This window comes from Panthera onca, chromosome A3 (assembly GCF_046562875.1).
Source record: "Panthera onca isolate mPanOnc1 chromosome A3, mPanOnc1 haplotype 2, whole genome shotgun sequence".
NCBI lineage: Eukaryota > Metazoa > Chordata > Mammalia > Carnivora > Felidae > Panthera > Panthera onca.
In genome coordinates, this window is record NC_138341.1 from 138,327,626 (window position 1) to 138,343,327 (window position 15,702).

At 54.5% G+C, this 15,702-nt stretch overlaps 1 protein-coding gene and 1 long non-coding RNA gene across 2 annotated transcripts in view; one reads left to right on the forward strand and one right to left on the reverse strand.

The window, feature by feature from the left end:
• TAF4 (TATA-box binding protein associated factor 4) overlaps positions 1 to 6,487 on the reverse strand; it is a 65,512-nt gene extending 59,025 nt beyond the window's left edge. The window contains exon 1 of the mRNA XM_081795375.1: positions 5,065 to 6,487. Coding sequence (XP_081651501.1) covers positions 5,065 to 6,385 — 1,321 coding nt within the window. The 5' untranslated portion in view covers positions 6,386 to 6,487. The remainder of the gene's footprint in view (positions 1 to 5,064) is intronic.
• On the forward strand, positions 4,581 to 8,419 carry LOC145715385 (uncharacterized). The gene is made up of 2 exons (XR_014137504.1): positions 4,581 to 4,670; positions 7,470 to 8,419. It is a non-coding gene; the product is annotated as an uncharacterized LOC145715385 (long non-coding RNA).
• The last annotated feature ends 7,283 nt before the right edge of the window (positions 8,420 to 15,702 follow it).

A 15,702-nucleotide genomic window follows, 5' to 3' on the forward strand; every position in this document is an offset into this window, starting at 1 on the left:
AACTTGCAGTGCCCCACGCAGTGGCAATCTCACACCCAGCTGGAAACAACTGTCCCTCACATGCTGGTGCACGGCACCCAGGACAGAGGCTCCAGGGGCGAGAAAGTACCTCTCTCCTTCAGTCTTCTTACGATCAAAGACCTGATCACAAAAAAGACTGCCAGCCTCCAGTCGAAGACAAGTTCCAGAGACGAGAGCCCTAAACAGTAACTATTTCCCAGGACGATCGAGAAAACCTGAGACTCCTGCTTATCATCAACATGAGAAAAAGTAAAAGTGTTTTTGAGAACTTTGCAAACTCCCCACACCTAAGGCAAGTTGCTCCACAGTCCTTTTAAATCTCTGCTTCAAGATTTTTAAAACCAGTTGTTAATTACGTCTTGATCAACTCACACACGACCAGCTATTTCTCGAAAAGCTTTCTTCAAATGTGTCATTTCAGATGAGGAAACTTACATTTACACACCGAAGCCAGCCGGGGTTAGGAGCACACCAGGAACTACCTTTATTTTGATTTCAAGGAAACAGCCACGTGCGCGCCCGGCTGCTCTGCCCCACCAACCTGCTTCGTTTCTAGGGCAGGGTCTGAACTGGGTCAGTCCCGTTCTGATCAAACACCGCTGCCCGAGGGGACCCAGTGCCCACTTGTCAGCAACTCCTACAGCACAAGTGAGGGCACTCACTCGCCATGGCCCAGAGGTGACAGAACTCCTGGGAGTCGGGCCCTTTGGCCCCTGGGTTCATCGGCCACCCAGGTAGCAAGATCCCGCTTGCTAACCACTTCCTCGTGGGGCGCTAAGAAATACGGATCTACCCTGGACCAGCAAACACAAAGGACTCGGGAAGTCTCGACTTTTCAAACTCCAGTAATTGTGCCATATGCGCACAGCACGCGTTGCCCTCCGGCACAGTAGGCAGCAGGAGAGAACGGAAACCCCAGGAGGGTCTAAGGGACCCCTTTCCTGGTTATTGCCAAAAGGTGAGAACCACCAGCTCCAAAAGACCCCCACGTACGCCTGAAACGCCACCCCACCCCCAGGCGCCAAGATGGCTTTGTCCTCCCTTAAGGTAGTGGTGACATTCAGGGGCGAGGTGCGGACAGAGGATGGCCTCCCCTCCAAGCCCACGGTGTGGAAGCTCAGAGAAGCTACCTCTGTCCCCGCCAAGCAGAGCTGTCCAGTGCCGGCCGTGTGTGGCTCTCCGGGAGTTCTTTTCCCTTTCTCTTAATGAACGTCACCATTACACAAGTACATCAAAAGCAAAACCCCAAGGCCTTTGGGCTAAAGCAAACCCCATGCCAAAGCCGAGCAGGCAGCCGCACCCACTGCCCCCATGGCAGCAGGACACGTCCGCCGGGTCTGTGACCGGCCTGTGACAGCCCCGGCAACTTTCCCACTCACGCAACCAGAGTCAGCCATCGCACCAGGTTCCCCGGTGACTGAAAACGCGTCCAAGGCTGCTATGGTTTTGATGAGAGCAAAGCTGTCTTTAGACCTGGCACCATCTACAGCAACATAACACTTAAGACCCGCGAAAACCGTAACGTCACTGGGACAGCATGTAAATAACAGACGTTACACGACAGAGGTGCGTCCCATTCGTCCCGACAGGATTCCACAATGCTTTGCAAAATGGTCAGCGGCACTTTCTAGCTGGGGCAACTGGGACTCCAAGCAGAGAAGGCAAGAGTGCCCTCAAGTAACAAAATCTAAACGTGCAAACACACCCCTCGGGCCACAGCACTTGCTGGCAAGACCGGCCACCAGAATGTCCAGTTCCTTTAAACTTCAGTGCTGGGCTCTCCACACCCTACTGCCCGGCTCAGGGTCAGCCCTCCGGGAAATAACCCGGCCCAACAGCCCAGTCGGCTACCACTGGGTTCTTCCCTTGCCTACCAGCAAATAACTGCGTTCATCATGGTGGGAGCCATGTTTTTACGAGCAAGAATATTAACAGTGATAATATTCACTTCCAATAAGGAGCATGCAAATGTTCCCAGGCCAAGGCATCTATGCCCATCCAGAGGAAACGGTGCTCCGTCCCGGACTGAGAACCTACGCCCTGGCCAAACCTTCAGGTGACAGGAGAGCATTCTCTGCAAAAGCAGGACAAACAGACGTCCACTGCAAAAAAAACAGTAACTTGCCACGCCAAGAGATAACCTTTGGAAATGAGCATCTTTAACGTAGCATCTACCTGAAAAGATCTTTTAAAACCATTTACGCACACGCTAATTTTGGTGTCACGTCACTTTTTTTTCTCTCAGTGACGATCATAATATTACCGGGATGTTACTAATAAGCTGTACGAAACGAGCGCTTTTCGCAGTTCTTGGAGAAGTGCCTTTGCGGCAAAAATCTCTCATCTGTTCTCGCTTTCCCCATAGCGGACACAACTGACACTCTGGTACCTTCAAACGAGCAAATCGGTTACAATAACGTAAGCGTTTCTTTACAGAATTGTCCTAACAAAGAAGATCAAAATGGAACTCGCTAAAGCCAAAATCCACATGGGTTCCAGCGCACGATGAGAAGGCCTGGGGCCCCGGTGAGACCCCCGTACCTCCTCTCCCCATCTGGAGCTCGACCTGCAGGAAGGAGAGGAGCCGAGGGGCCGGCCTCGTTCATACGCGCTCACCTGACACCTGTGTGCAGCCTGGAAAGGCCTCCCGCCCCTGATCCCTTCCCAAGTGTCTGCGTCTCTGAGTTGTAGCAAGAACGAGCTATTAGCCAAGCACGGTTATTTTTATAAGTCACTTCTACCTCCGCTGTATACGTCTTTGGGATGAGAGATTTCAATGAAGAGGGAACATCAAGGAAGAGAGTTTAGTATTTCCTGATCGATTATGTAACTAGAATATTCATAACCTGTCATTTTGGTTTACAAAAGTGCGAGAACTTTGTTTCGGGGTAATACTTTTTTTGCTCCCGCTGTTGTAAAAAGGAGGCGATGTAAGTATTCAGAGTTCCCAATCGGTGGGGGCCGGGGTGTGGGGAGCGTCAAAGAAAACACGGACACACGTCTTTTACATTCTAGAAGACATCTGTCACCCCAATGTCAACACGGGCTGCTCTCTGCTCTCACATCCCGGGGACTTAACGCAAACACTCATGACAACTCTTACAGCTTTTTTCAAGCAGTGGTCTACTTGCACGCGAAGACCTCTCTGACGGCGACGTTAAGACCAAAGATGAAAGTGAGCCCGGGGTCACTCGTGACAAACATGTCAGAGACGCCCTTTCCCAACCATGGCTTCCTCCCCCGGCACAAAAATAAGGAAGGGGTTTCACCTGCGCTAAGGCGCAGACCAAGGAGGCCCAGCCATCCCCAGACCACCGCGCCTGCAGGCGTCACACGGGCCCTGCCGGTCAGGCCAAGCGCCTGCCTCGCCAACTACTGACCAGCTCACGCCAGTTTCCAACAACACGAGTGCGGCACGGGAACGCTCTCTGGCAGGAGTAAGGCAGGTGCTGAGCTGTGCAGGACCCCCAGGAAGGGAGTTTTATACATAGGGAAAGGATATTCCCACGTTTTACATAACGTACCACAACCCCGAATTCCCTTTTTCAAAAGTTACTAAAAGATCAGCCCTATTCTCCACCGAAAGGTCAAAACACATAACGAGCAAAACAGAACCTTCAATAAAGCGCCCACTACAAACTCAAAAAACAAACCAGACGCGTCCTAAGGGGCATCTCGACACCTCTCCAGCAACTTCTTCTGCGTCACCTTTTCCCCTCCGAGCACGGCAAGCCCCACTCCCACCCCGGAGACGTGGGTCTGGGCTGCCCACTTCCCCCGCCCCTGCCGGCCTAAGAACACCCTCACGGGCTCTGACAAGAAAACCCTCCCTTGTTAAGACGCTGAAATTCTGTCAAGGTGACCAACGGCTCTTTCCCAGAAAGCACGCGGGGACACGGGAGGTGCTGTTTCCGCTCCCGCCACCGCGTTGGCCGCTACAGCAGCACATGTTACTACACAGCCAGGGAGGAGCTCTCCAGAAGCTCCCGGTCCCCGCGGGCGAGGCGGAGGGGATGCGAGAGGAGACGGGGCTTCTCAGTGCTCGAGTTTCTCTCTGCTCAAGAATCCCAAAACACAGCAGCATGACCTGGGACGCTGTGGGGTACCTTTCACCGTCAGACCTGAAGAACCCCAACCGACTGCCAGGGATGACCCAAGAGACCGGGGAAACGCACAGGCTGTGGCCGCGACTGCTCCCCCTCACTACGCACCGCCGTCTGCACCTCTGAGAGACCCGCTGATCTCACCGGATGGCACTAACCAGAGCGGCTGAGCATCCTTTAACCCGCAGCACGGCACTGCTGGACGCTGTGGCCGAAGCAGTGCACGACACAGTGGGAGGCAGGGACGTGGACCAGGAAGGGTGTGTGTGCCCAAGGATCCCTCCAGGGCTCACCTGGGATCTCTGCCATCCTGCCGCTAGCAGGGAAGCGGAAGCTTTCCATGCACGCTTGCCCGGCCACAAGGAAGGGGCGTCCCTACTCTGCCTGACCTCACCAGCTGGGGGGAGTGCCCAGCCCTCCATCACAACCCAGAGTAACAGAGGAGCAGACGAGTTCCGTTCACAGGCCCTAACACAACCGATCCCCAAAACCAGAAGGGGAAAGCAGCAGACCCAGGAAAGCCATGGACCCAGGCTGCATAACCCAGTAAGCCGTTCCGGCAGAGGCCAGCAGCCAGAGCGCTGCACGGCGGGGGGAGGGGAGGAGCGGGACAGGGGCACAGGGAGCCGGGAGAGCAGAAGAGCCGCTGCTGCACGGTGGGAGCCCAGAAACTTTGCAATGCAAACAACGAGCTGAGGCCAAGCGCTGCCCCAGGAAAGGGAACCCCTGCTGCCACAGCACCCCGGGCGTGCCCGCAGACACACACACACACACAAACACACACACGCATGGCAGAGAGCTCTCCCGCACCCGGCAGGGGAGCACTCCGGCTCATTCGCTGCAGGCCCGCGCAAGACCCGTGACCTCAGCGCCCTGCCAGCCCCACAACTTCCTGGACTCCCCGCAGGGGCAGCCAGGCCCGCCCGGCGCGGCCACTCACCTGGGGGCAGCTGGAAGTTCTGGATGTTGGTCGGGTTCTGAGGCGGCTGCGGCAGGCGGGGGGCGAGGACCGTGGGCGTCAGCGTGGCCCGGATCCCGCCGGTGGTGGCCGAGGGCGTCCTGGGCAGGCTCTGGGGCCCCGCGCTGGCCGAGCCTTTGGGCAGCCCGGTGGGGGTGCCGGGGGCCGGCGGCGGCGGCAGTCCGGCGGCGGCGGCGGCGGGCAGCGCCCCTTGCATAGTTGGCCCGAGGATCATGCCGGCCCCCGCGCCGGCCGGGCAGCTGGCCGCCAGGGCCTGCGGCGGCGCGGGCGCCGGCTGCACCGCCGTCTTGGGCGAGTCGGCCTTGGCCACCTGCGCGGGCGCGGCGGCGGCGGCGGCGGGCCCGGGCTGACTGTTGGCGGCGGGCGGCGGGGCGGGCGCGGGCGCAGGGGTCGGGGCGGGCGCGGGGGCCGGGGCCGGGGCAGGGGCCGGGGCGGGCGCGGGGGCCGGGGCGGGCGCGAGGGCGGGCGCGGGCGCGGCGCTGCCCCCGTTCTGCGCCGCCGCCGGGGCTCCGGCCGGGGGGCCGGGCGGCCGGGCCAGGCTGGCGGCGGCCGGCGGCGGCGGAGGCGGCGGGGCGGCGGCGGCGGCGGGGGGCGCGGCGGGCGCGGGGGGCGCGGGCGGCGAGGGGGCGCGGGGCGCGGGCGCGGCGGGGGCGCCGAGGAAGGGCGGCGTCTGGATGACAGTGGCGGCGGCAGCGGCGGGCTTGGGCGGCGGCGCGGGCGCGGGCCCGTTGTGGAGCAGGCTGACAGCAGGTGCGGCGGCGGCGCGGAGCGAGGTCCCCAGCGCGGCGCTCCCATTCAAAGTTTGCGCGGCGCCGGGGCCGCCGGGCGGGCCGTTGCGGGCGGCGGGCTGGGCGGCGGGCGCGGCCGCGGCCCCCGGCGCGCAGGCCCCGGCCCCGGGCCCGGCCCCGGCGCCGGCGCCGGCCTCGAGCGCGCTCAGCTTCGCGGCGGGCCCTGCGGGGACAAGCGGGATGGCGCGGTGAGGACGCGGGCCCGGCCGGCGCCCGCCCGCGCTCAGGCCGCGCCGCGCTCTACCTGCGGGGGGCGGCTCCGGCGCCGCTGCGGGCGCGCCCTCGGCCGGCACGGCCGCTCCGGCTCCGACATGGTTCCCGAGCGCGCCGGCGGCCGCGGCCCGCGCCTCGGGCGCGCGGGGCGCGAGGTGGTGGTGGTGGGCCGCGCTGGCCGCCAGCTGCGACTCGAGCGAGCCCACCAGGTCGCTCACCACTTTCTCGTCCACCTCGCTGTTGAAGAAGACCTCGTCCAGCAGATCCGAGCCCGCCGCCATCTTTCCTCCTCGGCCCGCCGCCGCCGCCGCTCGCCGGCGCTGGGCGGGGAGGAGGCTCCGCGCGGGCGGGCGGGCGGGCGGGCGGGCAGGCGCGGGCGGGGGGCGGCGCGCGCCTGCGGGGCGGGGGCGGCGGCCGGGCGGGCGGGGGGCGGCCGGCGTAAGGGGGGGTGTAGAGGGCGGTGACGGCGCGGTGCGCAGGCGCGGCGGCGCGCCCGCCCCCGCCCGCCGCCCGGCGCGTTGCCATTGGTCACGGCGCCCCCCGCCCGGCCGCTCGGCGCCTCGTCATTGGCCGCGGCGCGCGCTTAAAAGGCGCGGCCAATGGCTGCTAGCGGCAGAGGCCGGGGCGCGGGCGGGCGGCCTGGGCTCGGTGGGCGAGCGGGCGGCATCGGGCCGGCGGGCTGTGGGGGTGCGGGCGGCCGGGAGGGCCACGGGCTGGGGCAGACGGACGGCTAGGCGCGGCAGGCGGGGTCCGCACCCCGGGCCTGCTGGGGGCAACGACGGTGACTCGCTCTTTGTCTGCGCTCGTTCCAAAATGGCTGCGGCCGGAGCTGACGGGAGCGCCGGGCGGTCGAGGGAGGGAGGGAGGATGGGAGGGAGGCCGTGCTCCCGAGGCCCGTCCGCCGCTGCCTTCGCGGGACCGGAGCCGGGACAGGCGGGCGGCGGCGGCGCCACGGCTGCGGGCGGGCCGGGCCTGGCCGAGGACTGGCCTCGCGGCGTCGGTGCGCGACTGCCGGGCGAGGCGGTGCGTCCTGGGCCCCGCGCGTCCCCGACCCCGTCCCCGTCCCCGTCCCCGTCCCCCCGCCGCGGCCCGAGCTTCCCCGGAGGGAGTGGCGCCCGGCCTGGGGCGGCACGGCTCCCGCACACGGGTATCCATAAATCACTGGGGGAGCCGACAGCGCTGGTGGCGACCGGCAGTCCCGAGTCGGGAGCGGTCCTGTGTGGACGGCCTCTTCCTGTTTGCTCTGTTCTCTTTGACAAAGTGCGTGACCTAAACACTGTGCACGAGCATCTCCGCTGTAGAACTGACTAGCTCAGGTACAGTGCTCTTCGTGCCGGGTTTTGCTTGTTTGCTTTTTACCACCAGACGGTGTTCCGGGACGCTTGGCGAGGACAACCGCGGTCTCCGGGCAGCGTGACCCAGCCCCGCGCGCCTGGGGGCGGGGGACCCGTTCACCTGCTCCTCCGCGCGCAGGAGGAACGGGACGCGCCGGGTGTGGGGGCGGGGGGCTGGGACCCGCGGCTCCCGTGCCCATCTCCTCCAGCCCCTGGAGCCCGGCCCGGGGTCTGGCTTTCAAATAGCGGAAATGTGGAATTCTGTATAAAATCGTAATCTCTAAACGCTTACAAATAATTAGAAAAGCTTACAGTTAGGCCAAGCAACAGCATTGGCAGGCTGATTTCAGGCCCCGTGTGATGACATCTGTACCGGGAAACAGATGTGAGCCATCGTCCACACCCTCAAAGCATTGCGATTGGGGTGGGGGTAGAAAGTGAAGCCCACTGTTCTGTTCCGCTGCACCCTGGAGGGCCGGTGTGACTGCGGGGGAGGGGGGATCCCCACTCTCAGGTCGCCCCTGCTACATTACTGTCGTCTTCCCTGAAGGAAGGTTGGTGGTGCCATCTCAGGGCACCCCTGCTTCTCCACACAGCGGTGGCTTCCTGCGTTCTCTGACGGGGACCCCCCTCCCCCAGCCTCTGGTCAGCCTGCACTCTTGGACGCAGGCCAGCATCGCTGCTCTCCTCTGCATCTGGCCTGCTCCCTTGCAGGGGCGCCGATCTCACCCGCAGACTGCTCCAGGGCACTGTCCTGCAGGAAGTGTGGGCGGTTAAGTCTGCACCCCACCTCACCCCCTGTGGTCCCATTTCCCTGCCAGGGGAGTCCCCGTCCCCTGCCCCCACCCCAGGGAAGATGGGAGCCACAGTGCTCCCTGGAGCACTGCCCACCTTGAGAGTGAACAGGGGCAGTGAGGAAGCCATGGGGCCACCATGTGCGCCTTTTCAGTGTCTCTTCAATAAAATAGAGAAAGCATCAGACACACTCAAATCCGAGAGTAAATCATTTCCGCCCTGCTCTGGCCGTGTGAAAGGTACGCCATGTTGGTTGTATTCCCTTTGCTTCTGTTGTCTACCTGCAATACTACATAAGAAAACATTTTTTAAAGACCCAGGCCTAGGCTACCAGAGTCCCATTCACCTGGGGGACCTCCCCACCCCAGCGGATGGTGCTCCTCAGCCCCGTGGATCTGGCAGGGTGTGCCGGTCATCAAGAATGGATCCCTGACCCGGGGTCGAGTGCAGGAACACCTAACTGATCCATAGATGTAGACACATCCGCTTCTTAGGGCTGTCAGCATCATCATAAACAGGGACTTACAGAAACGACAGAAATTCATTCTCACAGTTCCAGAAGCCAGGAGTCCAACATTAAAGTGCGCAGGGTCCTTCCCACCTCCTGCTTCTGGTGGCCCCCGGGCTTGCACCAATCTGTGCCTCTGTGGTCACACGGCTTCTCTGCATCTCTGTGTCTTCTCATCTTTTTTTTTTTTTTTTATGTTTATTTGTTTTTGATTGGGGGGGGGGGGTCAGAGGGTCTTAAGCAGGCTCTGTTCTGACAGCGGAGAGCCAGAAGTGGGGCTCAAACTCACAAACCGTGAGATTATGACCTGAGCCAAAGTTGGACACTCACCCAACTGAGCCATTCAGGCACCTGTGTATTCTTTCATCTTTTTTATTTTTTAATTTTTTAACATTTTTATTTATTTTTGAGAGAGACAGCATGAGCAGGAGAGGGGCAGAGAGAGAGGGAGACAGAATCCGAAGCAGACTCCCGGCTCTAAGATGTCAGCACAGAGCCCAACGCGGGGCTTGAACTCACAAACCGTGAGCTCGTGACCTGAGTCAAAGTTGGACGCCCAACTGAGCGAGCCACCCAGGTGCCCCTCCTTTCATCTTTAGAGGATACTAGTAACTGAATTTAGGGCCCACCATAAATTCAAAATGGTTTCATCTCAACACTGTTAAGCAATTCCATATGCAAAGACCCCATTTCCAGATTGTCATGTGCTGAGGTTCTGGGTGGGTGTGAATTTGGGGGGGACACTTCAACCCAATATAACACATGACTGGTTTGTTCGCTTATGGAAAGAAGATGGAAATTTCAGATCAATCAGAAGGCCGTCATCAGCCCGATCGGCCCCTTTGCCCCAGAACAGTAGCCTGAGAGTTGGTGCATTTGGAGTGGAACCCAGTAGCCAAGGCCACCCCTCCCTGTTCTGCCTCGGAAACAAAGTGTGGTGCCGCAGGTAAGCGACACCGACACACTGAGCCCTCCCTCCACGCCAGGCCAAGCCTGTGTGGCAGATGAGGGGACTGACGCTCAGGAAGGATGTCATTAGTAGCCCAAGGTCTCTCCCGGTGGAGACAGAAACCTGGGACTCGGACCGCAGAGCTGACAGACACTGGCAATGCTCCTTTTAGACTGGCAAGGTGGACCGAGCCCTCGGTACACTGATTAGATGTCTGCTCCAAAGTTAGAGTCAGGCCTGCCTCCTCTCGGAGCTTGACCTGGATCTGCTGGATGCAGGCTGTCTACAAACTCTCGGATGACTCATTTACGACGGTGTCTTGGCTGACTCCCACAAATAGCTAACTACAGCTGTCACGGATGGATTTTACTAGTTTAGCTCAGGGAGGGGCTTATTTCAAAGTTTAGGTGGGAACTCCGATAGGTCAGCCTTCCTGGGCCGTCTCCCTTGCCACGTCAGAGTACGAGCAAGAAACAGCCTTCCTATCAAGTCCGAGGAGCCCGCTGGTGTCTTGAGTCCCCGTTCCCTGGAAAGGTGAGGCTGCCGAACTCCATTTCCTGAGTATGAGGCCCCTCAGAGGGTTTTTTCAGGTAGAACTGCCTATTGCTTTGGTTAATTCCTAACACAGCTTGCCCCTCATTCAGCTTAAATGCTCAATTCGTAAAGCCCCAGCCTCCATTCCTGAAAAGTTACCTTCTTGAAAACTTCATTGCAGGTGCTCTGGGAGACAGACCGAACCGTAGGTTTTGTCGCTGGAACCTGTGTCATTAGCATTAACTGCACAAGATACGTAAAGCTAAGATTTTAGGCACTGACCATTAAATGTCAGTGAGAATGTAAAAATTTAAACTTTGAAAGTTAGACCATTTACAAAAGCATCAACCAACCAAACACCTCAACGTAAAACTAACAAAACAAAGCAAAAGACTGACAGACAGAGGGGCACCTGGGTGACTCAGTCAGTTCAGCATCCAACTCTTGATTTCAGCTCAGGTCTTGATATCACGGTTATGAGATCTCACAGTTGTAAGATCAAGCCCCATGTCAGGCTCCGAGCTGGGTTTGGAGCCTGTTTTAAGATTCTTTCTCTCTCTTCGCCTCCCCCTGGACCCTCCTCCGCTCACGCACGCACACGTGCTCTCTCTCGCTCTCTTTCACTCTCTCTCTCTCAAAACAAAACAAACAAAAAAACGAGAGGAAACTGTAAAACACGATTGAGAGAAATTACAGAAAAAATAAGTATGTGGAGGGATATACAAAGTTTAAGAATTAGGAGCCTGTCCTTTCTTCCCAACGTGATCTACAGATTCAATACAAAACAGGTTTTAAGATCCCAGCAGGGTTTCTTTTCACAGAAATTGAAAGCTGGGCTTCCATTTACAGTGTGGTAGAATAGTAACCTCCTATTGAACTCACCTTCCCACAGACGGCACTCTGAGCTCGGGACAAAATACAAAACACCTTTTCCTGGAGTCGCCAGAGTGAGCAAAGGCAGGCAAATGCTGGGGAGGGGGGCTGCCTGTCTCAACACTCCTGGCCTAAGGCCAGGCTGCACACCGACCAGATAAAGCACCAACATACTCCTGAAATCGCTGTTGCACTATACACTAACTAATTTGGATGTAAATTTTAAAAAATTAAAAATTAAAAAAAAAAAAGCACCAACAAAACACCTATAGTCCTTCTGCCTAAGGGGCTAGGAGACGGAGCCGGGCCAATGACACCCTCTGGGAGATGCAGGGACATCCCAGAAGGGAAGGAGTAAGAGAAACAGGGGCCTGAGTTCTGTTTATAAATAGGGCCTAAATCCCCAGGTGACACTGGACCACACGCATGGGGCCGACTCCAGGCAGGTAGGCTGAGAACAAAAGAACCAAGATGAGGTCTAACATGAGATCAGAGCTGCTGTCCACGGGTCGTTGTTTGTAGCCCGAGCACTGCCGAGTCTTAGCGTCACAACAACACGAACACAAAATAAAACCAACTCTGGGGATGTGTACGTATGACTCCAAAGTCAACAGAAAATAACAATGTGTCTAGGATACAATCCAAATTTACTTGATATACAAAGAAAAGGAGAATGTCAGAACCATTCTCAAACCAAAAAGGGTAAGTAATGGAGATTGATCCCTGATGTGACCCGTATTGTGGAATTAGCAAACAAGGATTTTAAAGTAACTGTTACAACTGTAATCACTGATGTAAAGAAAAATATGCTTTTAATGGGGGAAAATATTTTTTAAAAACCACAAGTGAGAACTAGAAACTATATGTATATTTTTGTTTATTTATTTTTATTTGTTTTAATGTTTATTTGTGAGAGAGAGACCGAGTGCGGGTGGGGGAGGGGCAGAGGGGTGACACAGAATCTGAAGCAGGCTCCAGGCTCTGAGCTGTCAGCACAGAGCCCGACGCGGGGCTTGAACCCACAGACTGCAAGATCACGACCTGAGCCAAAGTTGGACGCCTAACCAACTGAGCCTCCCTGGTGCCCTTAGAAACTATTTTTAGAAAATGGAAATTGTAGAACTGAAAATTAAAATATCATAAATATAAAGTTAACTAAATGGGCCTAACAGAAGAGTGAATGACAGAGGAATAATCAGTGAGCTTGAAGATCTATCCATAGACTTTATTCAATCTGAAAGAGTGGGGAATAAATAAAAGAGACCAAGGATCTGTGAGACCATTTCAAAAGGTCTACGTACATGTAATTGAAATTACAAAACGAGAGGAGAGAAAGAATGGGGCAGGAAAAAGTATTTGAAAAAAATAATTTCTAGAATCTTCTATACGTGGTAAAAGACATGAATCTACATACTTGAAGTTCCATGGTCCCCAACCAAGATAAACACAGAGAAAACCATGCATAGGCCCATCATAGTCAAATTGCTGGAAGGCACATGTAAAGAGAAAACTCTTACAAGTAGCCACGCGGTCACAGCCATCCAGGGAACGACACGTGGAGTCTAATGACTTCTCATCAGAAACTATGGATGCCAGAAGAGAGTGGAACTACATGTACAAAGAGCTGAAAGAAAGCCTGTCAACACATTTGCAGGACGTCAAACCAGCTTTCAAGAATGAGAGTACGTAAATATATTTTAACATAAAAGAATATTAAAAGAAATCCTCACCAGCAGACGTGTATTACCGGACATGCTAAACAGGAAATTCTTCGGGCTGAAGGAAAATGATACCAGCTAGAAACTCGATCATCAGGAAAGAATGAAAAGGATACATAACTGAATACACATACAAGAGTACTTTCCTCTTCATTCCTCTAAAATCCATACGTCTGTGTAAAGCAACAATTGTAACATTGCATTGTGGGGATCTTACTGTATGTAGCTGTGAGGCACACAACGACCGCAGACAATGGGCCTGTGACATTGGAAGGCTCTACATCTGGGGTACATTCTGCTATATCGGCTCCCAGACACTGTGCACTGCAATCGCCAAAGCCATTACTAAAAAAAACAAACAAACCACAAAGGAGTACGCCTCGAAATCCAACAAATAACTAAAGCAGAAAGGTAAAAAAAATATTCAGGTCATCCAAAAGAAAGCAGAAGAGGACATTTTAGAAGAAACAAACAAAACAAATAGATTAGAGACCTAAAGCCCACCAAATCAATCATATTAAGTGTAAGGCATTAAGCACCTCGATGAAAAGGATATAAAAGCAAGACTCTACCATATGCTATTTTCACAGGAGGCATAAATTTAAAAATCTATCATGCCAACGGTAAGCCTGCCAACGCTGGAGGAGCCGTGTTAACATCACATAAAATGGGCTTTCACAGAATACTGTCAGAGATAAACAGAGAGGCTGCCTCGTGAAAAATGGTTACTTCATCAAAAAGACAAAAATCATAAATCGGTATGTACCTCATAACAGCTTCAAAATACATAAAGAAAAAATTGACAAAATTAAGAAGAGAACAGATAATTCAGCAATCGTTGTTGCAGATTTTAACATGGGGCTCGCAGCACTGCATAGAACAAATGAACTAAAAAACTCGTGAAGGACACAACTGATCTGAACACTATATAAACTATCTTGAGCTAGTATTTTTCAAACACACATAACACATTCTTTTCTCGTGTATACAGTATGTTTAGCAAGATAAACCAAATGCTGAGCTATAAGACAAGTCTCAATAAATATAAGAGGACTCAAATCATACAGAATATGTTCTCTGATTGTACTGGAATTAAATTAAAACCAATAACAACAAGATAGCTATAAAACCCCCAAATATTTGGAAATATCCAACTAATCCCAGGGTCAAAAAAAAAAAAAAAATCACAAGGGAAATTTGAAAATATTTTGAACTGAATGCTACTGAAAATACCACCTACCAAAGTGTGTGGGTTGCAAACAAAAGCAAAGCACAGAGGGGGTTTTCATTTATAATATCCTCGTATTAGAAATTGACACGTTAGGGACACCTGGGTGACTCAGTTGGTTAAGCTCCCAGTTCAGCTCAGGTCACGATCTCACAGCTCGTGAGTCTGAGTCCTGTGTCGGGCTCTGTGCTGACAGCTCAGAGCCTGGAGCCTGCTTCAGATTCTGTCTCCCTCTCTCTCTGACTTTCCTCCACTCAGACACTGTCTCTCTCTCTCACTCTCTCTCTCTCTCTCTCTCTCTCTCTCAAATATGGGTAGCTCAGTTGCCTGAGTGGCTGACTTTGCATGAGTTCGAGCCCCTCATCAGGCTCAGATCCTCTGTGTCCTCTCTGCCCCTCCCCTGCTCTCCCTCTCTCTCTCTCTCTCTCTCTCTCTCAAAAAATAAATAAATAAACATAAAAAAAAGAAACGGACACATTAGTTCTAAAATTCATGCAGAAATGCAAAAGGTCAAACATAGCTAAGATAATTGCAAAAAAGAGAAAAGCTGAAAAAAAAGGCGGGGGGCGGGGCACCTGGGTGGCTCAGTTGGTTAAGTATCCGACTTCAGCTCAGGTCATGATCTCACAGTCTGTGAGTTTGAGCCCCACGTCGGGCTCTGTGCCGACAGCTCAGGGCCCGGAGCCTGCTTCAGATGCTGTGTCTCCCTCTCTCTCTGCTCCTTCCCTGCTCATGCTCTGTCTCTCTATGTCTCAAAAATAAATAAAAACATTAAAAAAATCATTATAAAAAAAAGAGCAAAGCTGGAGGGTTACCCCACCACATATTCAACCACTGTAACTGGAGTATTTAAGACAGTGGGGTATTGGTACAATGGCTGAACAGGCCAACTGAATGGAATAGACGGTCCAGGAAAACCCTCGCACGTAGTCAGCCTACTCACAACAAAATGGACAACCACCTGCAGTGAGGAAACGATGGTTTTTGGTTTCCAATAATTAGCACTTCGTCAGTTGGCTACCCACAAGCAAGAAAAATGAATTTTTTTTTTAATTTTGATCCAAAAATTTTGATCCAAACCTCACACCATATAGAAAAATCAAGTCCAGCTGAACTGGAAGAGCTACATGTAAAAGGTAAAATAAAACTTCTAGAATGGAACATGTTTAGGGGCGCCTGAGGGGCTCAGTCGGGTAAGTGTCCAACTTTGGCTCAGGTCACGATCTCAGGGTTCCTGAGTTCGAGCCCCCAGTTGTGCTCTGTGCTGACAGCTGGGAGCCTGCTTGGGATCCTGTCCCTCTCTCTCCGCCCCTCCCCTGCTCATGTGTGCGCGCTCTCTCTCTCTCTCTCTCTCTCTCTCAATATTGTTTTTAATTCTAAAAAGAAGGAAACATATTTATGATCTTGGAGTAAGGTTTTGGTTTTTTTTAATAAGTGCAAAAAGCACTAAACCCTATAAAGGAAAAAAATGATAAATTGGACCACATTAAGAATTTCTCACGAAAAGGCACCACCAGAAGAACGGGAAGTGGCCCACCGAATGGGAGAAGATCTGAACAACACGGGAAAATGGACAGAAGACATCACCTCTGACAGACAGAGAGGATAACTGGGGCGTGAGAGGTGCTCAGCCTCATCGGTCACCAGGGAAATGCAAGT